Below are 23862 nucleotides of genomic sequence, written 5' to 3'. Positions count from 1 at the left end.
TCTTTTGTCTATTGTTCTGCAGATACTGAAGTTATTTATAGCTCTCATATTTCTGTATAATCAAGAGACTTTATGTACAACTCACTCATGCACATAAGAAACTATACACATTAAAGTTTTGTTTTTGTTTTTGTTTCTGTTACAGTCATCATGATTAGCATTTATTTTCAAGTAAATTTCTGAAGAAATTATTCTGAATTGCACTTTATTTTACAAGGAATCATAGGATGTTTCCTACTGATGTCCTTGATCCTTGACAACAAGGTGTTTCACCCTTCCTGACATCATTGGAGAAACACGCTGTCAGATCAGATCTTTCAAGCAAGTATTTCATTTAATTATTAGTTCAAAGATGATCTATCCAGTTGGTAAATGTCTGATCTTCAACAATATGAGTATCAGAAGGAGAAAGCTTAGGGCATCTATGTTTTCTCTGGAATTTAGAAAAGCTATTTCACCTGCACTGTTGTCAGATTTTCAGGAGGAATATGTAATTATCCTAAATATGAGTTTACATTGCCAAGTTCTAGGTAAACCATTAAAATCCCTAAGGATTCTATAGTAAGGATTGACACAAAATGGCTACAGAGGCACTCCATCTAAGGGCTTCTGTCATATAATAATAAACACAATAAAAAATATTTTTTAAAAGATGATTACAATACTATTTATTTATTGGCACATAAATGCCACGAGGGAATATGTATTAGAAAGAGTATAGCAATACCAAGGAACTGTCTGACTTACTGAGCTTTTAAATGCCTTTTTGTTCTGTTGTAGTCAACAGCCTCAGTTTTCAATATTGTTAGATTTATTCCAGAATAAAGAGCATTGTATTAAATAAGGACAAACTGCATATTTGAAATTAACTGAGATCATCTAGAAATGCCCTCGACTTTTATCTTCCAGAATAGCAGAATGTTACCTATTGGCCATTAGGTTAAATTGGGTTTTAGGAAGTTTTGTACTTTGAAGTTGTGCAGAATAAAAACAGAAAGCTTCCTCCAAAATAAAATAGCATGAGAAAATAGCTCTTTCTACAGAGTGAATGAATCTTTATAGAGCCTGATGAATTCACCTTGCAGTGTGGAGAGTCCATAAAATGCTCCATGGCTTTTCCAATAAAGTGTGGCTATAAAATTTCAGAGTAAAACTAGAATGGTGAGGTGCATTAGCTACATTCTTATTATAATGGTGTGGAAGCAGTAACTTCCTCAGAACAGAAGTAATGAATGAGAAGAAGCATTGAATAGGACATTTTATCAGTTAATGTCAGCACTATCCAGACCTATGATACCTGCCTTCCCATGAACTGGTATACAAATATTTTTAAAAATAATAATAAAATTTGTTAGATTAGGAGTTAATCCAACTAAGAGATTTCTTAATGTTAGATTATGGAGTATTTATTATTTTCTCAATTCTTTGTTATGATACATTTAAAAAATAATCCTTGTAACAGTTAAAGACTTAAACCTGTCCTCCGATCTTGTACATCTCTTAGATAATGCTATCAGTTACTTTCTGCTCGTGCATGCAAACCTGAAAAACATATTCCTGATTTGGAGACACATGATGGCCACCTTGCTGTGAGTTTTAGCAATAGTTAATTTATTTTCAAAATACACATTGGGCATTTGATTCTCAGATGTTTATACAAAGCCTGAATACTATTTTATGAAGATTCATTTGCTTGGCTTAGGGAATATGCCACCTTCCCTTTTAAAGCTGAAATGTCCATTTACACACATATCCAAGCTTAATTCTTGGCTTTCTAACTGTAGCATTTATGCAGAATTTTTACACACAATTTGTTTCTTCTTATTTTTATGCTGAAATTTTGCAGATGTTTTTTATGATGGATCCCTTGGTGTTTGCACTTTCATAGAGAAAACTATCATCTCTTGGTAAAAGTGAGAAAAAGTGATTCCCTTCACAGAGATGTTTGAAGCTTTTCATTGAGCAGTTGTGCATAGGCTGCCTTTGCTGCTGCTTTCTGGTGCCCTTTATCAATATCTTCTGTGGATTTCTTCTCATGAAATTAAATTGTGCTAACACTTATTTCTTTCCTTTAAAATGCATCCTCTATTTTTTATCAGCTAAATCACCTTATGAGCATATGGTATTTGCCTCATTATACCCTCCAGCAGACTGCCTTTTTCAGAGCAGTTCTGGGCCATTGGCTTACTGATATCATGGTATTTTGTGGTAGCTAAATAAAAGTCTGTACAAAAGTTTTCCTTCAGAAATGATAAATGGGAAAAGAAGAATAAAATGTAATGCATTATCATAATGCACAATCCCCAGCATAGCAATGAGTTTGGGACAGGTAAGAGTGAATAACAGTTTATCATTTGTATCATTAATGTTAGGTTACAGGCATGGCAGATTGTTCCTTGTATAAAAACATTCGATATTTTAGTTCTAAAAGAGAAATTATTCCAGCACTTTGGTCTATACTGTATTTGCATCAGATTTCTAGAATTAGTCGATTTCAAAATACTTTTAGAAGGACAAATGAAACAAAAAACATTGAATCAGATGATCTTAGACATATTTTCCAACCTGATTCTATGAATCTATGAAAAAGAAGCTTAAACTTGTGTTGCTTTAAGTATTGTGAATGGGTTTGGTCAGTCTTTTGATGTTGGAGTATGTTTTTATAAAGAATCGAAGTCTTTTTAGTATCAGCCTAGCCTCTGACACAAAATGATCTATAAATCTTTTAAAAGTCCAGTTTTGCCTTCATACCTGTAAAACAAGAAAATGTTGACTTCTACAGGTAACGCTGACATCAAGTAGTTTAGGATCTGTTTCTCTATTGCATGTTTTGTTTTCACACTCCAAACTGTACTGATCTTGAAATGATGCTGTTTGCATCTAATAGAGTAAAATCTTACAAAATACACGTGCCACAAGATTATATTGAATGTCTGATAGAAATTGTGCTTAATACAAGCTTTTAAAACTAGGGCCTAACAAACCTTCATTATACTATATAGTAAAATTACTATATGTAATTGAGTCCTGTTAGGTTGTGAAGATTTCAGCAATGGAGAAAGGTTGGGAATACTGATTATAGCAAGCTACTCTAAATTGTACCCCTGAAATGGCTGGATTGATTTTGAGAACTATATGAGGAGTGAGAGAAAATGAAAGCAGAGTATTGCTAAACCCTCCACTTTTGGCAGAGCAGTTCACTGAACACACAGAAAAAAAAATGGTACTATCCAAAAAAAAAAAAAAGATGGAAAAAAGTGTGTTTGGGGATAATTCAGATGTGTTATTCCTACATCCATTCTCTTTCTAGAGGATGTTGGATGATTACAAAACAGACTACAGAAAATCACATCTGTCTTAGAAATGCAATCTCATTTAATGCAATCAGAGTTACATACTAAAAATCATAGATGCAATTAGTAAGTGTAAGTTTTAGAAAAAAATTCTGGCTTGCTTTACACATTCATTAAGTTAAATACACTTTCATCCCTCCTCAGAAAGTGGATATCTTCAGATGTTGGTCTTGCAATCATATATGAAGCAAATAAGATTTAATATACAGCAAGATCAAAAGCCTACAGAATTCATTGAGAGATACTCATTGACACTAATAGGTATTGGATAAGACCCTTGTTTCATTTTGCATTGAGGGTTGAGGATTGCATGGATTTTGTGATGGGAGAAAGAGGATATGTCTCTAGCCTCTAAGAGTATTTGTGATTAAGAAATGTTTTTTTCATTTCTGTCAAAGATGGATGGTCACATATGCGAGAATAGATGAATTCATATGTACATATGCACCTACCTTCTGAGGTGGGATCATTTTTTCCTTTGCCCTTTCTCTCCCTTCCCTTTCTCCCTTTCTTGGTACTTCAGAACAAATCTTTATAGTACAAAGACCTTTCTTTTGCTTTTTTTTCTTTGAATTACAGATATGACTTTTCAGCTCCGATTTTGCTACAGTGCAGTTATGTTTCTCTTACTAGAAATATTTCTCTGGGAGGGATGCTCATGCTATTATCTGTCAACATCTTAGTGTTTTTTTTCTAAATGTCTCATTTAGAAAATAATTAACATTAGTAATTAAAATGAAACTATCTGTTCTTCTAGAGGTGGTACGAATGATAATAAATTTTAAAGAGAAAATAAGGAGAAAGAGTCTAACCATATAATATGATTCCATTTTACATGGATGAAAAGCAGTTTTATACATCTGACAAGTATGTTATATATCATATAAAGATGAAATTTTAGAAATTCTCTTGTGTGTGTAGACAAAATGAACACTGATTTTTTTTTTCCGGATAGTATAAAACCTCTTGGATGCTTTTAAGGATGAACACTAGAGTGTGTGGTTAACTGGAATGTAATGTGAGGGTGGTTGTTTTTAACCAGACTTCAGAGATATGATCCATTTCTGAGTCCTTTCTCAGTTTCTAGCTCAGTTTGCTTCTGCACCCTGTTTTGGCTTCCCTGGTTATTCTCCTGTGGTGGTTTAACACCAATGGGCAACTAAATGCCACCACGCTGCTTTGTCACTCCTCAAAAGGAAGAGGGAAGAAAATGTGTTGAAAAAAGCTAGTAGACTGAGATAAGAACAAGATCACTCATGAGTTATTCCTCAGTTATTACTCAGAATAAATCAGATTAATATAATTTATTGCCTCTTAATAACAGACTAGTACAGTGAGAATGGAGCTTAAAGTAAACTGAAACTACCTCCTCTGCCCTGAGTGCTGTGGAGGAACAGGAGCTGTGGTCAGTCTGTAATACTTTGCTTCTGCTGCTCCTTTACGTTCACTCCCTTCTGCTCCAGAGTGGGGTCCCTCCCATGGAATGCTGTCCTTCCCAGGCTGATCCTATGTGGGTTTCCCACAGACAGCAGCTCTTCAAGAACTGCTACAATGTGGATCCATACCACGGGTTCCATCCATCAGGAGCAAACTGCCCCCACACGGGTCCCCTGTGTGTGGCAGCACCCCCCAGACCCTTTGTTCCTGCATGGGCTCCTCTTCACAGGCTGCAGCTCTGGCCTGGGGCCTGCTCCTGCTCTCCATGGGCCGCAGTCTCCTTCAGGCTTCATTCACCTGCTCCACCGGGAGCTCCTCCACAGGCTGCAGGGTGGAGATCTGCTCCACTGTGGTACTCCCAGGCTGTAGGGGGACAGCCTGCCCCTCCATGTGCTTCTGCATGGGCCTGACATCCCTTCTCATTGGCCTTGGAGTCTGCGGGATTGTTCTTCTCTGTTTTCTCACTCCTCTCTCCCAGCAGCATTTTTTTGCTTTCTTCAATGTGCTTTCTTCCAATGTGCACAACCACTGTCACTCACTGGCCTCGCTCTGGCCAGCAGCAGATCCCTTTTGGAGCCATCTGGAGAAGGCTCTGATCTAATACTAATACAGGGCGCTGCTCGAAGAGGCCACCTCTGCAGTGCCTCTTGCTACAAAACCCTTACACATAAGACTAATACATCTCTTTGTATGTCTAAAAGCTTTCTGAAGGGCTACTGTTTAAATGTTCAGGATAAATTTGCCTATAGATTGGAGCTGAAAAATCCTGGGCCTACAAAAGGGATTAAAATGGTTATCATATATAAGGAAGTTGCAAGGCAGTGCAGGGACAAAATTAGAAAGGCCAAAGCTCATCTGGAGCTCAATCTGGCTATTGCCGTTAAAGATAACAAAAAATGTTTTTATAAATACATCAATGCAAAAAGGAGGACTAAGGAGAATCTCCATCCTTTACTGGATGCAGGGGGAAACTTAGTTACAAGAGATGAGGAAAAGGCGGAGGTGCTCAATGCCTTCTTCACCTCAGTCTTTAGCAGCAAATCAGTTGCTCTCTGGATACCCAGTACCCTGAGCTGGTGGAAGGGGATGGGGAGCAGGATGTGGCCCTCACTATCCACGAAGAACTGGTTGGTGACCTGGTACGGCACTTGGATGTGCACAAGTCGATGGGGCCAGATGGGATCCACCCAAGGGTACTGAGAGAACTGGCAGAGGAGCTGGCCAAGCCACTTGCCATCATTTATTGGCAGTCCTGGCTATCGGGGGAGGTCCCAGTTGACTGGAGGCTAGCAAACATGACGCCCATCTACAAGAAGGGCCAGAGGGCAGACCCGGGGAACTATAGGCCTGTCAGTTTGACCTCAGTGCCAGGGAAACTCATGGAGCAGATTCTCTTGAGTGTCATCACACAGCACTTGCAGGGCCAGCAGGCGATCAGGCCCAGTCAGCATGGGTTTATGAAAGGCAGGTCCAGCTTGACGAACCTGATCTCCTTCTATGACAAAGTGACGCGCTGGGTGGATGAGGGAAAGGCTGTGGATGTGGTCTACCTTGACTTCAGCAAGGCTTTTGACACCGTCTCCCACAGCATTCTCCTCAAGAAACTGGCTGCTCTTGGCTTGGACTGACATACGCTTTGTTGGGTTAAAAACTGTCTGGATAGCCAGGCCCAAAGAGTCGTGGTGAATGGAGTCAAGTCCAGTTGGAGGCCAGTCACTAGTGGCGTTCCCCAGGGCTCGGTGCTGGGGCTGGTCCTCTGTAATATCTTCATCAATGATCGGGATGAGGGCACGGAGTGCACCCTCAGTAAGTTCGCAGATGACACCAAGGTAGGTGCGTGTGTTGATCTGCTCAAGGGTAGGAAGGCTCTGCAGGAGGATCTGGATAGGCCGGACCGATGGGCTGAGGTCAACCGTATGAAGTTCAACAAGGCCAAGAGCCGGGTCCTGCACTTGGGATGCAATAACCCCAAGCAGAGCTACAGGCTGGGAGATGAGTGGTTGGAGAGCTGCCAGGTAGAGAAGGACGTGGGAGTGATGGTGGATAGTCAGCTGAATATGAGCCGGCAGTGTGCTCAGGTGGCCAAGAAGGCCAACAGCATCCTGGCTTGCATAAGAAGCAGTGTGGCCAGCAGGGCTAGGGAAGTGATCATCCCCCTGTACTTGCCTCTGGTGAGGCCGCACCTCGAGTACTGTGTTCAGTTTTGGGCCCCTCGCTACAAGAAGGACATGGAGGTGCTTGAGCGAGTCCAGAGAGGGGCGACGAAGCTGGTGAGGGGCCTGGAGAACAAGTCCTACGAGGAGCGGCTGAAGGAGCTGGGCTTGTTCAGCCTGGAGAAAAGGAGGCTCAGGGGCGACCTTATTGCTCTCTACAGGTACCTTAAAGGAGGCTGTAGTGAGGTGGGTGTTGGTCTGTTCTCCCACAGGCCTGGTGACAGGACGAGGGGGAATGGTCAAAAGTTGCGACAGTTGAGTTTTAGGTTGGATCTTAGGAAGAACTTCTTTACTGAAAGTGTTGTTAGACATTGGAACAGGCTGCCCAGGGAAGTGGTGGAGTCACCATCCCTGGAAGTCTTTAAAAGACATTCAGATTTATAGTTTAGTGATATGGTTTGGTGGAGGACTTGATAGTGTTAGGTCAGAGGTTGGACTCGATGATCTTGGAGGTCTCTTCCAACCCAGATGATTCTGTGATTCTGTGGTTCATATGACGATCCATATCCAGTCTTAATGCATGGACCTACGTATTTTAGGATTCAATTAAACTTTTTTTTTTTGTCTTTTGAATGGAAATTTAAATGATTTAATGTGAGCTTTCTTTACTGTTTATGGGACTTTAGCAAATCATAAAACGCTCAAATTATGGTAAAAGAAGCTGCACAGTAAATACTTTAAAATATTACTAAGAGAAATAGTAAAATGGTATTTTCCTGTGTATTCAACATTTTACTTGAATTAGATATTTTACTGTAGGTAAACTCATATTCTTACCTATTTACTAGACTGATCTGGTCTACAATGTAAGTTTATATAAGTTTATATAAGTTTAAATGCGTGGTATGAGACACATGCAGGTAATGCAGGCAATTCTTACAGTTTGTTAAAATTATAATGCATCCATATAATATATTAAACAAGCAGTAATTAGAAAGAAAAAAAAATTAACATGCAGTTTAAATAAAATATTTTTGGGGCTGCAGAAGATACACAATGTAATAATATGATTACAGTACCAGAAGAGAAAATAAATTTCCTTTAATTATTTTCAGCTTAATTTAGCATGTAGTGTAGAATATGATTGTCAATTAAATTTAACACCATGTCAGTACACATCTATATATTTTCTCAGTAGCAACAGAAATTAGAATAATAATTCTGAATGACCTATATTGCGCTATTCATTTCTGTACCAGTCCTAGAGAGCAACATACTGACTGACCAATAGCATTGATTAAAACATAAACTATCCAATTAAAATTTAAATATATTAATGTAAATATAGAAATTATTGCCACTCATGTCATTTAAGTTGTATTGCGACTTCAGATTTTATAATGACACCTATGTAAGTGGATAGGAAGTTTCTGATAATTTTCAAGGCTTGGAACATGTATGTAGCTGTGCAGGACTGCTAGATCTAGCAATTAGTTCTGAATCTTTGATCAGAGAGGGGAACATTTTGATCATTGTATGAATTTGAGAAACGTGAAAAACCTACTAATAAGCCATTCACTGCCACAATAACTAAGCAGTCCAAATGTTGGTAACCAGTTAAATATAGCCACAAATTTTAAATAAGCATAGGAAATCATCCTTCAGGCTAACGGTTTTCTGCTGTTGCCCATCTGTTTACTCATCCCTCATAGTGTCAACTGTAGAGGTCACGTATAGCGATATTAAAGAAGATAATCTTCAGATCCTTTGTGTGTTTTTAAACCAAAATATTTGCAACAACTTGAGTTGTAAATCAAATTAGTGCACAGAACACACATGATATACGAGAACTACATTCATTACTCCACTTTATACAAATTGAGTCTGTGTTCCCAATAGAAGACCCTAGCAGAACAACTTGAAGGTCATCCTCGAACATAAAACGTAATAATCCAACAATCATAAAGTCTTACTGTTTTGAAAATACTGTTAATTATTCTGCTGTTAGTAGTACTCTAGGTATTAGCCTTAATGCTGATGATCCCATTTTTAGAAACTTTTATTTTCAGTGTTTTCTGCATCTGATAAAAAGACTAAATATTCTGATTGTAATGTAAATGATGTCTCAGTATTACATGATCTTTATCTCTCAATCAGTAGTTTTATTTGGAATTGGCTCTATTTAGAAAAATATTCCACTTCCATGCTTGAATATCTACACAGGTTTTGATTAGGAAGGAAATATAAGATGTATAAAAGATAAGAGAATAGTTATAAAAATAATTTTATATGGAAATCTAAATATAGTAATGTTTATAAATAATATATGCTTGCATATATTATCAGAACTATGAACATCTGTTTTGCACTAACATCTATTTTTGCACAAGTAATAATGAAAACAAAACTCACTCCCTTTAATAAACACACATGCATGAATCACACATGCAAGATTGTGTTCATCATGTGTGGAATTAGTCTCAATTTGCTGAATTAGTCTCATTTTGTGATTCTGTTCTGCTTCGTCAATCTTCAGCCACATGGTTTATTTGTAAAATTAGCATAACTCTTTTTAAAAAAGATACATAATTATTTATGAATAACGTTTCTAGCCAAACCCTGCATTTATAAGAATCTCTCTGGATAGTTTAAATACAATCTTTTCTCTAAACATTTTGTATTTATTGGAGAAAGAGAACACTTAGTTTATACAATTAAAAGAATCACTGGCATAGAGTCATGGAGTAATTGAGACTGGAAGGGATCTCTAGAGACCATCTAGTCCAACCATTTGCTGGAGCAAGATCAGCAAGAGCTGTCCTCAACTCTGTCCAATTGGGTTTTGAATATCTCTAAAGATGGAAACTCCACAACCTTCTGGGCAGTGGGCTTCATTGTTTAATTGATCAGTATTACAATGAAAAACTAAGAATGTTCCTGCCCATATGGATTTCTTTTTTGTTTGCTTCAACAATGTTGAGAGAGCGGTTGCAGACAAATGCAATTTAATCGTTTAATAAATTGAATGTATTTAGGTTTTTGTTGTAGTTTTTAACAATTCTCCATTTAAAAGCAAGATTGCTAGACTGTAGATTAGAAATTAATCCTTTACATAATTAATCTTGTACTTTAGAAAATGTAAAACCTTTGAAGGATGGTGCCATTTTATTATGAAGATGTTTGGAATATATATGTAATTCTTCAGTGTGCTCTGTTATTTCTTAATTCCAATCTGATATCTTATCTGAAACATATACTATTTTTTTTTTTCATTTTCACAAGAGCTAGCTTCTTTCTGTCAACTTTATAAAATTCTTTAGAAAGAGAGATCTAGGATGATAGTTTTCATCTATATTTTATGGCTTTTCTCCATAGCAACATTTACATTTTCTGTGACTGGAATACTTTGCATGCAGTGCAGAGTCTATCTTGACTGAAATGCTGTAGTTATTGCAGAATATGTCATAGCTCAGTAAAACAATTACGTGCACAAAGAAAGATTTGGTGTTGAAGTCCTTGAAAAAACAAATGCATTTCCCTCACAGATGTTGGCCCAGTAAACTGCATGTTGTTATCACTCTCAATATTTATACTGAAATCTTAACTTCAGGAACATCCCAGCAGGAGGTTGCATTTTGCCTTCCTGTATGCACATAATTACCTCTGGTGCCTCTAGTACTTACACGGGTCTAAGAAGAGGAGAATTAATGCATAGGTTGTACCAGAAATTTTGTCAAAATTGTAACATATAAATGATGTATCTCATACCAACTAAGTGTATTTTAAAGCAGAAAATCTACATTTTCTGCTAAAAAATTGAGAGTTTGAACGTTCTTTCTATACTCCATACTCTATACTTGCCATTTTGGGAAAGATGTGTGAAAGGAAGCCTGTTTAGCATTGTATGACATGTTTTCTATTTCTATTCAAGAGAATAAACTGTCATCTACCCCTATATTTAATTACATTGTGTGATGCCTGTGGTGGTTTTACCGTGATACAACCGCTCTCAATGCCATAAAGAAGTAGCCTACGTTATAGAGTATCTGGCACATATATACATTGTCTCCTCTTTTTTATCTCTTTTCCTGAGGAGTTTCACTGATGTCTTCCTTTTTGCTGTGATGTTAATTATAGGACCCACATGCTTGCAACAGTATTTCAGATCTTTTACTGGAAGTGTATTTCCAAAAAATTGCATACATTTAATTCTAAATACAGTCAGTATGCGAAATGCGAAATGAATGCTGCTGTCAAACCACCAGAAAGTTAGCTATGCAAAGACATGAAAGTTAATGCAGCCCTGAAACTACTTACAGAAATGGCTGAACTATCAGAGCTGTATTCATAAAAGTTGATTTCTTACTGTATATAATATTGTAACTTTTGTACTCCATTTCAATTGTTTTGTATTGTATCTGATTGTGGAACAGTGAAGTCGGTATGGATGTTACCACTTTTCTGAGACTGGTGACATATTGAAATGCCTGGCAGGAGAATAGGATTGTGGGAATGTCAGTGAATGTAAAATAAGAGTTGTTGCTTTATTTATGAATACTTTAAATGAAATGCATTGCCAGAGTTGGAATAACTTTTTGACAAGTACAATTTCATGCAGTCCTTAGAAAAATAGAAAACAGAGCATTAATTTCATAATGATTTGTATGTTATTTTTCTGTCTCTGTCTCTAGTAGTAGAATTATTTATTTATTTTGTATAATCAGAAATTAGTGTAATTTAGTCTTTCAGGAGACATTACTTTTTAATTCTTCAAACAATTGAAAGGTTGAATTCTGATCCAACAGAACAACAACTTCATATTTTCCTGTAAGGCTTCTAGACTTGGTTACTTGGAAATTTAGGACATACAACTACATAATGATTTGAATATGTTGCTGAAACAGCCATAGAATATTTTAGAAATGTATGGTCATTTTGTTTGGGAATTACCATGAAGTCACTTACAAAATCATGGCCCTTGGTATTTACGTAGATCCAAACTATTCCTTCCACTAGAAATCAGGTACTATATTTAAATACTTTGAAGTGTCCAAGTGAATTCACTTATGCAGGAATTGAGTAAAAGAGTGTTTACTCTTCTATTGGAAAATATATCAAAATTTAAAATGTCCATAGTATTTAAATTGAGAACAACTTATAGACCCTGAGAATGGTTAGGTATGCAATAATGCAAATGAATAAAGATGTATTTGAAACATAGGTACATTTCAAGAAAAAGAATATACTGCAACTTTGAAAGAAAACTATAAATATCATGTCACATAATCATAACTTTCTTATTGGAATGTTTGTAGGATGTTAAAGCTGTCAGATATTACAGCTCCATTAGAAAAATAAATTGCTTAATTAAAAGTGCAGTCAAAAAGTGCAGTCAAATATTAATCCCTATTATTCTTGCTAAAGGTGTTCATATTGCAGTATAATGTCATATTATAGTGTAAGTATAGTATAAGCCTGAGTATAAGTCAGAGAATGTTGAAACTGCAAATACCTAAGTCATATTTCATTTTTCATACAAATAACGTTGAATGAAAATATTTCAAGCAGCTGAATCAAAAGAAAATCTACCTGAGTGTTTTTAAATGTTACCTTAAAATACTGATAAACTTTTTGGAATCAATCCAAAGACTGTTATATTTTGTAATTTTAAATGTCATGATTGTTCCCTATTCCTGAAGAGGAAATATTTTCAGGAATATGTTTTATGTTATGTTTAGAAATTTAAAATCCTTCTGCAAAATTGAAGTCTAATTATTCTTAAGGTATTACGGAAACACCAGTCCGAGACAAGAGGGTCATCTCTGATTGCTGTTACTGATGGGGATGTTATATTGTATTCAGTAGTGTTTACACAATCTCTTGCTTTCATTCTTACTCTGATTCACCAGTGCTGTCTTGTCATTTGGGTTTGGGTGTTTTTGTTGTGACTGCAAGCATCATAAATGAAAGGTTTCTATTTTCTGTTACTGAAGTGTTAGCAGAGATCTAGTCAGTGCTAGTCTTCCGAAGGGCTCTCTCCGGCTGGCAAGCTGTTGGACAGAAGGGTTAGAAGTTCATTAATTACAACTCAGATGTTATTCTCCTTTCCGTATACTACAAGATCTGGGAACTTAGGATATGTCTTCCACAGACTTCCTTCTGCACTTCAGACACAGCCATTTTAAGAAAACTGGTAAACTTGGAGCGAGTCAAACAGATATATGCCCTATCACATATCTTCTTTTAGAGATGATCACCAGAGGGAGGAAGAGACAGTAACGGAAAAGCAAAAAGAAACATTGGCTACTTTGGTGTGGTTGCACCTGAATAAAGTCACCAAAATGTCGCAGATTTCTATAGGTGCACGTAGAATAGAAAGCCCTGCAGTGTTTTTTAAGGGTCAGGAGAAGATCATACAGTTTACTGCAAAACTGCCTCTTGGCAGTATATAAAGCAAACCCCGGGAATCAAAGGTATCTGCTGGGTTTTTCACAGAGACATGCAATTTTTAGACTATGCAATAAAGGGTCAGACCAGAAGACTATTACTGTTATTGTTAGGAAAATTATTTGTTTCCTATGGCCTCCCAGAAGGGATAATGTCAGACAAACTTCTATCATTTATTTCAAAGGAATTTGCACCAATTATTAACTGAATTGCTGGCATACAGATCCTGTAACAGCCAAGTTTCAAATCAACAACAGAATGAAGATTTATCTGGCTGCAACAAAGACAGGTTTTTTTGCAGGAAAAGACTGTGGACTTGGATTTTGAAGCTTAGGTGAAAAGTGACAAGAGTACTAGCCCAGGAAAAATCCTATTGGAATGTAAATCTTATCTGCTGCCCCTGTTATTCTTAATCAAGGCTTTGACTACACATCTTTCAGAGCAAGGAAATACTCCTAATGTTATAAACTGCTATAAAAGGGATTGACATACTTAATTCAGCAACAAGTAACAAACAATATGGGACACGGATTTGCAAACTCTTCTTAATGCGCTCTTGAAAATAATCCCAGTAAAGGTGTAGAAGTAGTTTATTAAATGAAAGCATGGAGCATCTGATTTGGCTGGTAATTATCAATCTTTACTTGCATTCCATGTGACTATAACTCCTTCACATGGCAAAAACAGAATCACAGAATCACAGAATTGTCTAGGTTGGAAGAGACCTCAAGATCATCGAGTCCAACCTCTGACCTAACACTATCAAGTCCTCCACCAAACCATATCACTAAACTATAAATCTAAATGTCTTTTAAAGACTTCCAGGGATGGTGACTCCACCACTTCCCTGGGCAGCCTGTTCCAATGCCTAACAACCCTTTCAATAAAGAAGTTCTTCCTAAGATCCAACCTAAAACTCCCCTGGCGCAACTTTTGACCATTCCCCCTCGTCCTGTCACCAGGCCTGTGGGAGAATAGACCAACCCCCACCTCACTACAGCCTCCTTTAATGTACATATATGTATAAAGATCAATAAGGTCGCCCCTGAGCCTCCTTTTCTCCAGGCTAAACAAACCCAGCTCCCTCAGCCGCTCCTCATAGGACTTGTTCTCCAGGCCCCTCACCAGCTTCGTTGTCCTTCTCTGGACCCGCTCTAGCACCTCCATGTCCTTCTTGTAGTGAGGGGCCCAAAACTGAACACAGTACTCGAGGTGCGGCCTCACGAGAGCCGAGTACAGGGGGACAATCACTTCCCTAGCCCTGCTGGCCACACTGCTTCTTATGCAAGCCAGGATGCTGTTGGCCTTCTTGGCCACCTGAGCACACTGCTGGCTCATATTCAGCTGACTATCAACCAATACTCCCAGGTCTTTCTCTGCCTGGCAGCTCTCCAACCACTCATCTCCCAGCCTGTAGCTCTGCTTGGGGTTATTGCGCCCCAGGTGCAGGACCCGGCTCTTGGCCTTGTTGAACTTCATACAGTTGGCCTCAGCCCATCGGTGCAGCCTATCCAGATCCTCCTGCAGAGCCTTCCTACCCTTGAGCAGATCGACACACGCACCTACCTTGGTGTCATCTGCAAACTTACTGAGGGTAAGCACTCGATGCCCTCATCCAGATCATCGATAAAGATACTAAAGAGGACTGGCCTCGGTACCGAGCCCTGGTGAACGCCACTAATGACCAGTTTCCAACTGGATTTGACTCCATTCACCACGACTCTTTGGGCCCGGCTATCCAGCCAGTTTCTAACCCAACAAAGCGTATGCCAGTCCAAGCCAAGAGTAGTCAGTTTCTTGAGGAGAATTCTGTGGGAAACAGTGTCAAAAGCCTTGCTGAAGTCAAGGTAGACCACATCCACAGCCTTTCCCTCATCCACCCAGCGCGTCACTTTGTCATAGAAGGAGATCAGGTTCGTCAAGCAGGACCTGCCTTTCATAAACCCATGCTGACTGGGCCTGATCACCTGGTTGCCCTGTAAGTGCCGTGTGATGATACTCAAGATAATCTGCTCCATGAGTTTCCCTGGCACTGAGGTCAAACTGACAGGCCTATAGTTCCCCGGGTCTACCTTCCAGCCTGTCTTGTGGATGGGTGTCATGTTTGCTAGCCGCCAGTCAACTGGGACCTTCCCCGATAGCCAGGACTGCCAATAAATGATGGTAAGTGGCTTGGCCAGCTCCTCCGCCAGTTCTATTGGTATCCTCGGGTGGATCCCATCTGGCCCCATCGACTTGTGTACATCCAAGTGCTGTAGCAGGTTGCCAACCATTTCCTCCTGGGTAGTGAGGGCCACATCCTGCTCCCCATCCCCTTCCACCAGCTCAGGGTACTGGGTATCCAGAGAGCAACTGATTTGCTGCTAAAGACTGAGGCGAAGAAGGCATTAAGCACCTCCGCCTTTTCCTCATCTCTTGTAACTAAGTTTCCCCCTGCATCCAGTAAAGGATGGAGATTCTCCTTAGTCCTCCTTTTTGCATTGATGTATTTGTAAAAACATTTTTTGTTATCTTTAACGGCAATAGCCAGATTGAGCTCCAGATGAGCTTTGGCCTTTCTAATTTTGTCCCTGCACTGCCTTGCAGCTTCCTTATAGTCCTCCCGAGTGGTCTGCTCTCTTTTCCAAAGATTATAAACCCTCTTTTTTCTCCTAAGCTCAAGCCACAATTCTCTGTTCAGCCAGGCCGGTTTTCTTCTGCACCGGCTCATCTTTGGGCACGTGGGGACAGACTGCTCCTGCACCATTAAGATTTCCCTCTTGAAGAGCGCCCAGCCTTCCTGGACCCCTCTGCCCTTCAGAACCGCCTCCCAAGGGACTCTGCCAACCAGTGTCCTGAGCAGCTCAAAGTCAGCCCTCCGGAAGTCCAATACAGCAGTTTTACTGGTCCTCTTCCTGGCCTCGCCAAGAACAGAGAACTCCACCATTTCATGGTCACTCTGCCCAAGACAGCTCCTGACAATCACATCCTCCACCAGTCCTTCTCTGTTTGTGAAGAGAAGGTCTAGCGGGGCACCTCCCCTGGTAGGCTCACTAACCAGCTGCATCAGGAAGCTATCTTCCGCGCTCTCCAGAAACCTCCTAGACTTCTTTCTCTGGGCTGTGTTGTGTTTCCAGGATATACCTGGGAAGTTGAAGTCCCCCACAAGAACAAGTGCTGACGATTTTGCAACTTTTGTCAGCTGCCTGTAGAACTCCTTATCAGTCTCCTCATCCTGGTTCGGCGGTCTATAGCAGACCCCCGCCAGGATGCTTCCCTTGTTGGTTTTCCCACTGATTCTATCCCATAGGGACTCAACCTTATCATTCTCAGCCTGAAGTTCCACGACACCAAAACTCTCTCTGATATAGAGAGGCACATCACCAACCCTTCCATGCTGCCTGTCCCTTCTGAAACTGACCAAGCCGTAATAGCAGAAGAGATGTGCTTAAACAGGAGTAAATTCAAGTTCTGAAAATAATTAGTGAAAGTTGCATCAACAGTACTAATAATTTTGTAAGGATTCAGCTACAAATTTGAAGTCCCAACAGAGCACTGTGTATGTGCATACATTCATGGTTGCTTTTTTTGATCATTTTTTTGAGGTTCCATCCCCCTCCCCTCCCCAGCCTGGAAGTAAGAATTTCTACAATGATTCTAATATTGCCTTGGTTGCCTTGGTTACCTTTACTATACTTCAAGCACTGTTTTGTAGACTATGACATACAAATTAGCTGATTATTAAACCACCTGAGTTTGCTCTGCATAGCGGCTTGGGCAAAGTTCTTTGAAATTTGTTTGGAAGGTGGAAATTTGGATATGATTCTTTACTGCACCTGCCTTTATATAGGTAACAACGAAAGAATGCCCAAGATTTTTTACATGTGTTGTAGAAGAAGGTGGTATTTAAAAACAAGAAGACAAAAAAGGCAGCGTTAGAGAGAACAACAGTTTCAGTACTGCAACAGAACATTTGAAAATTGATATTTCAACTTTCCTTTTTTTTTCTGAATGAAAAAATAAAAAGATCTGACTTCTCAAAATTGTTGACCAAGTCAAAGACTAATAAGTAGAAAAATGTTCAGAAAAGTGTTGAGCTGCTTTAAGTAGTGCTCTAAGCATCTACACACAATTTAGCTAATGTATTTAAAGTTCATCGGATATCTGCAATTTCTGCAGCAACCTTTTTACGTCTTTCTTTATTAACTGTTATTTAAAAAAGTCTTTCAAGAAACACATATAGGTCACGCTTCAGTGTAATCATCACTCATATCTCACTATTGATGCATTCAGGTTTTAGGATAAAGGGAATTTATATGCAGCAATTCTCCCTGCCCCCAATTTTGTTATGCTTTATATTGTGAAAACAGAGAAAAATTGTGACAGGTTGCTTTCAGGATTCGTGAATTAAGCATCACAGGTGACAATTCTCATTCATGACATACTAATGTGGGCATTAGTTTGTAGCAGAGTACTATGAGGAAGTTGTTTTTTTCTGTCTGTTTTAATTCTGAGCAATGATAGAAGGCCTTTCAGAAGATCACTAGAGATCTTGAAGATCTTTTGGCATTTGGTATTAACTCATGTGCCTGTTTCCATGTTGATTATGCCTGTAAAGAAGCAATTTGTATTGCAAATTTCTTGAGAAGGTGGATTTACTACAAGGCTGAATTGTTGTGTGTGGTGACTTTCTCTCAGAGCTTGAAAGTAAGAGGAGAAGAATTTGGAAAAAAGTGAAGAGTTTGGTGTGCTGATAATAGTTTATTTTTCTGAGTTCCTCTCCATAACCTTCAATGCGTTTTCTTTTTCCTAAAGTAGAAACAGAACTCATTTTTCAACTCTGATAAATAAGGTGTTTGGTGTGTAGTAGAGTCTATTGCCTGCTCTCCAGGCCTTTTAATGTGAGTTGGTACTGTAAATACTTTGCATACAATAAGGTATGAACACCTAAGAACATGTGTGATACAATTATGTATTTATGCATGAACACCATGTATTGGCATGTATGTGCATATAATCATACTTGTGTTTACACTACAGACATGTTCTTCTATGCATATTGTGTATTATGCATCGATGACAGAATGTTTGCATGAAGTCAGTTACTTTCTATTACTTACCATTTTGTTTTTCTTTCCTGTGTCAAAGAATACAACCTTCTACTTTAATATGACAAACCTCTCCTAATGTCCATTTCATTCTTAGTAACTATAGGTTTAGATGTTTACAACCAAGAATGGTTGGTCTTAAAACTGAAACTACATTTATGTTGTATTATATTTGTGTACAGGAAGATGGGACTACTTCACAGTTCAAATGTGATACCATATCTGAAAACAGTCCTTATCTTAGCGCTATGGTATTTAACAAATTGCAGCATGCTTTTGTGATGCCTATAATAATATAATATATTTAGCTCAAATAATGAGCTACGTTAATGTAAGCCCTCAGTAAGTTGAATCAATTGACACTGTAAACTTAGTTTCTGTAGTTTCTTTAATACTTTGTTGTTGTTGTTGTGTTTTTTTTTTATTGTGTTTGTGATTTTTATGAATACAACAACTGAAATAGCTCTTCAAATTTATTTAATTTGTAATGATTGCTTGTTCTGTTTTGTTGTTTTCCAGCTCCCTCAGGCTCAAAAGGTAAAATATTTTACTCAAATCTTAGTTACTCAAAGTAGCCTACAGTCCTGCACACTTCTATGGTGTTGTGAGTATGGTACAGTGGTGATCAGTGAAACAGTTTCACTGTATTGGGGATCTGTAGTTGAAACAGAAAGAAAAGTAGCTGACATAAAGACAATGATGTGGCTAGCTAAGGTACACGCTGAGAGCAGCTCTTCAAACATATGAGCTATCTGAACATGATAGGCATATAGTGGCCTACAGCTTGAAAACAGCAGAGAAGCTACTTTATCAACATTTTGAAATAATAATAAGAAAAAAGAAATTCAGCCCGTTACTCTGTGAAACATCTCTGGATCATTTTATCTCTTACAGAGACTGCAGAACCCACAGTGTAGCTGGTTCCCTTTTACTGCTTCCCACTGTATCTATCAACACACTGAATACATCCAACAGTTGACCTTTTTAATAGGTTGCACACAATTTTCATATAATTTTCATGTATTTTTTCATATAATTCTCTTTAAACAACTTTTAAACAACTTTTAAGCATCACTGTGGTATGTTACCAGAGTCACCACTATACATGAAAGCACAATAATTGTGGCAAACTCAAAGAATCGCTTGATGCTTGTTGCATCATTCCTGTGTATTTTACAAATATAATTAACGTTTCCAGAAAACAGAAAATCTAGATGCTGGTTTGTGGTTTGAAGTATTGAAATGAAAAATTTAATCAAATGTATTGGGGGATAGCAATACTCACTTATCCAAGTCATTCTTGTGGTAGGTAAAACACTTTTAATAGGGAATGTCATAGCAATTAAGAAATTAAAAGTCAGTGTTAGTAACAGTCTTTGAATGATTATAAAATCTGAGTTTTTAATGAAAGCTCTAGATCGAGTGATCTTTTGCAGAACAGTTAGGGCATCCATGGACCTCAAAACTTTAAGATTGTTAATTAATGTATTCTGTGTTATAATTTAAAAAGCAAGAAATATGAGCACGGGAGCTTGTATTTTTATAATGCTATGTATGAAATTTCTTTGCTTATGGATCTCAGAAAAACCTGTTTTAAATCTTCAGGTTACACGATAGTCTGTGACACTGGGCTATGTCCATATTTTGTTCTTGTGTGTTGCAGAGCCTAGGAAATGTGACATTTTGGTAACAAAAATTGTTGTTTTTTTTTTTTTTTTTTTTTTTATGGAAATAGACGGATTTAAAAAAAATCTTCTGTTTACAGCTTTCTGAGCAAGTAGAAGGACTAAAAGAGTGGCTAACTTTGATTTATTAATGTTAACCTACTTGTTTAAAAGTGTATGGCCAAATGCTTCTCCTAACAATTTACAGAAAGAAGTAGGGTGAGGCAAAAATATGCTGGTGGGGAAAGATATAACCTATCAGGCTGTTTTCCAGTGTCTTGTGATGCTGTATTTTAGATTTTGAGGTCTACAATTCTGAGCTATTAAATTGTGTAGTGGTACAAATTAGTCAAGTTCCAGATTAGAGAAAAAACAAAAACAAAACAGCAATAGTTTTCATGGAAAACCATAAATGCCAGTTTTCAGTACCCCTTGAACAAACAAATGCAATACCAGAGCCATGTATTTTGTGTGTGTGTGCATAATGTCTAGTTAATTGTACCCTACTTTCATGTAGAAAAAGAGGAGGGGGTAGGAAGGAATGAATGGGATGGGGAGGGAGGATAGACACAAGTAGTCTGTGAGGACTTTTGGTAGCTTTATGCAAGAGTAAGCCTTTTCATGAACATAACCTGTTAGCTTCATAAAAGTTGTAGGCTTTGGGTAGGATATGATGTTTGTTATTTCTTATTGACAGGCTTTCCCTGTTCCTAATGGGCTGACGATCTTTATGAGATATTTTACATGTGATTATCAAAACTTTGCCATTCTAGTTTTCTCCCTGACCCCAGATCCATGTTATTTGAATCTCTGTGCTTTGAATGCTCTGTGATTTGAATCTCTTGGATTCCCTTGCAGAGCCTCTCAGTGGCTGTGTGCTAATAATGTTTTGGCTCAAAACCTCTCTCTAAAAAAGACTGAGGGGGTACCCTCAGTCACCTCCCTGCTTTTCTATCAACTAACCCTAAACAGATGCTTCATAGCAGTATTCTTCTCATACCCCTGTTAGAGGTCATTGTGACACCATTCAAGCCTTGCAGTTGACTTGAATGCACCGAGAATTAAGGCCACTTCCAGCTATTGGGGCTTGCTGTTCAGTCTTAGACTGGCCAACAGATTGCCACAACTCTGCATAAAGCAATGAAAAATCTACTTGTCATTTAACAGGAGCTACAATGTGAAATGTCAGACACAAACAGGGCTTTCTAGGTGGCAAGGGTTTTCTCCCATTTCATGCCACACACACACAAAAAAAGAGTTTAATATCCTGGCATTCTTCTAGCAGGCCAGAATGTAGCAAGCAACTCCCAAACCAGAGAATCTCTCGCTATCTGCAAGGTGAAGGAAAGCAGCATAGGGCTGATGTATAATACCTTTATGAATGACTTAGTCACTGGTGTACATGTTTTGCCATATGGTGTCTGAACTTGTACTGTATTTTTGTTGGAATCTATGCATCATATTGCAAATGTTTTTTCTATAAACATTTCAAACAGTCATGTCTCTCTAAACACATTCCCTTTAAACTTCTAGTGATCTGAAAGAAAAATGTGGCATTCCAAGTTTACCTTTACTATTTTATATCCATTATAAATACTTGGTCATCTTAACGAAATTCTATGCCGTCTGTGCAAATCATTTTGGGTACAGTCTTCTCAGTGTCTAGTCAATGTTCTATGGTAATTAGCTGTCGATCTTGAAGACCTGTAGGTTCTAGTTTGTCTCTGGCGGTTAAATAACAAATTGTTGAAAATTTGGAGTAGGTGTGTAGGTAAAATGAAGTATAAGGACTGAAAGTTGGATGCCTGTTGAACCATGATATTTGTCTTAAAAAGATTTTTGTGATATTCCCTATACTTAAAATAGATAATGCCACAAAACAACAAAAAGTCCCCCCCTTCAGAAAACAAACAAACAAACAAAACCCTATAATTTCAAGTGAAAAGATGCTGATTAAATATGTTTATGCAGCTTTCAGAAGAAAATGTCCAGGAAGAGCTAATGTAGCTAAAAGAGTGCTACTATCCAGACAAATTAAATAACATAATGCAAATTTCATGTCATGTAATCTATGCTGCTTTTCTGCATCTTTCTAGGTAGCCATCCCATATAATTGTGAAAATGAAAATAATAATAAACTAATAACTCAAATTTACCAATATTCTGACACTTTCAGTTTGGTTTCCAAAATGAACGTTATCTTTGAAACACTTTTGAAAAGCAGTTTTTATATTCATGGATGAGCAAAAGCTATTCCTTTTTAATAGCTTGAAAAGGTGTTTTGTTTCCTTGTTGGAAAGCTTTACTTGCTTTCTTGAACAAACACAGCAGGATTCAAAAACTGTTGTCCTTCTTCTGCTGTGATGTTTTGTTCTACTTAGCTTGTGCGAAGAGGTAGAAGCGAATAAATTAGGCACACCAAACAGAAGCAGATATTTGGGTTTAGGAACATAAAGTTTTTAAATGAGTCTCTTATGAATAGAATCATATTTCTTCCATATAGAAATGTTTTGATGATATTTGTTGCCCAAAAGTTCCTGACAGCTTTCTTCTTTCTTTCTGTGTTATCCCTTAACTTCTGTAAGTAGTGCTTTGCCCTCCTTTTATCTTGATGCTATCATCTTTCAGACATTTGGGAGCATCATTTATCATTCCCTGCATCATTTACTTTCCTGTACTTTGAAGTGTTGAATCAACTGTCACTGGGAATAGAAAATAGAAAATTTGCAAAGATGCTGTTTCACTGAAGTGCATTACTAGTAATTTTAGCATTTTTATAAAATTATAGGAGTTAAATTGAATCTAATGAAGTACAAAATAATAATGTAGCAAACATTTTGACCCTGATTTATCATTCTTTTGTCTCTGTTACCTACTGAGATGTTATCTTTCAGTTCTATAATGTATATAAAGTTGAGCAGCCCATTCAAAAAGCTGCATTAAAATTTTCACTTACATGAAAATAATCTTAATTTCCAAAAAATTCTCTCACACTCCTCAACAGGCAAACTGATGTTTAGTAGCATTTTTGAGTCAGCAATTTGCCAACTTTACCTAAGTAAATATTTTAAACTGTTATTTTTGGTGTTTCATTCCTATATAGCTGAACATAGAAATATCACAGGAAATTAATACACTCACACAGGCTCCTATATTTTTCCAGGCCATAATTTAAATCTAAGCTAAAATAATAGCTATTCCTTACTCTTGTAGTCTATATAAAACAATTAACCGGTCAAATTCCAGTTCTCTGATGCTCCCAGCCTGCCTCATGACTTTATACTCAGCACAGAAAAGTACAGTAGTCCCAGGAGAAGATGACACCAGGTGAAACAAGGCTACACGAGTGGGGAAGGGAGGAGGGATGGGTTGGGAAGGTGACAGGGTTATTCAAGAAAATTAAGAAAAAACAAAGCCTCAGCATGAACCTCATACTTCATGGACATTCCTATGGAACTGCTGTCTCCTCTGGGTTAAGTGTCAGCATTTTGGCAGTCACTTTGAACACAAGCATCTTGTCAGAGGGTTTGCAGTATTCCTATGTCCCACAGTTTCACCCCACTTTAATTCCCTTTGAATGTAGCAATGTTTTTTCCACTACTTTTCAGCTGTATGGGCAATGCCAGCAGATCTTCACTTTGACCTGTCTCCTTACTCAGTTTCCTTAATCCTATTTCCTTTCAGACCCACAGCCCAAAGCTTCTGTTGTCAGCATAGCTGC

The 23862-nt window shown here is 38.0% G+C and overlaps 1 protein-coding gene across 8 annotated transcripts in view; it reads left to right on the top strand.

Moving 5' to 3' along the window:
• CACNA2D3 (calcium voltage-gated channel auxiliary subunit alpha2delta 3) overlaps positions 1-23862 on the top strand; it is a 518406-nt gene that overhangs the window by 356257 nt on the left and 138287 nt on the right. For 7 of the 8 annotated variants that reach the window (XM_032193911.1, XM_032193905.1, XM_032193903.1 and 4 more), the window contains one exon: positions 18997-19014. The exons of the other annotated variant lie outside the window; for it this stretch is intronic. In XM_032193911.1, the coding sequence (XP_032049802.1) occupies positions 18997-19014 (18 nt within the window). The remainder of the gene's footprint in view (positions 1-18996; positions 19015-23862) is intronic. 8 annotated transcript variants of the gene reach the window in all.

This window comes from Aythya fuligula, chromosome 10 (genome assembly GCF_009819795.1).
Source record: "Aythya fuligula isolate bAytFul2 chromosome 10, bAytFul2.pri, whole genome shotgun sequence".
NCBI classification, from domain to species: Eukaryota; Metazoa; Chordata; class Aves; order Anseriformes; family Anatidae; genus Aythya; species Aythya fuligula.
Note: the sequence above shows the minus strand (reverse complement) of the source record. Positions and strands in the feature narration are given on the sequence as shown.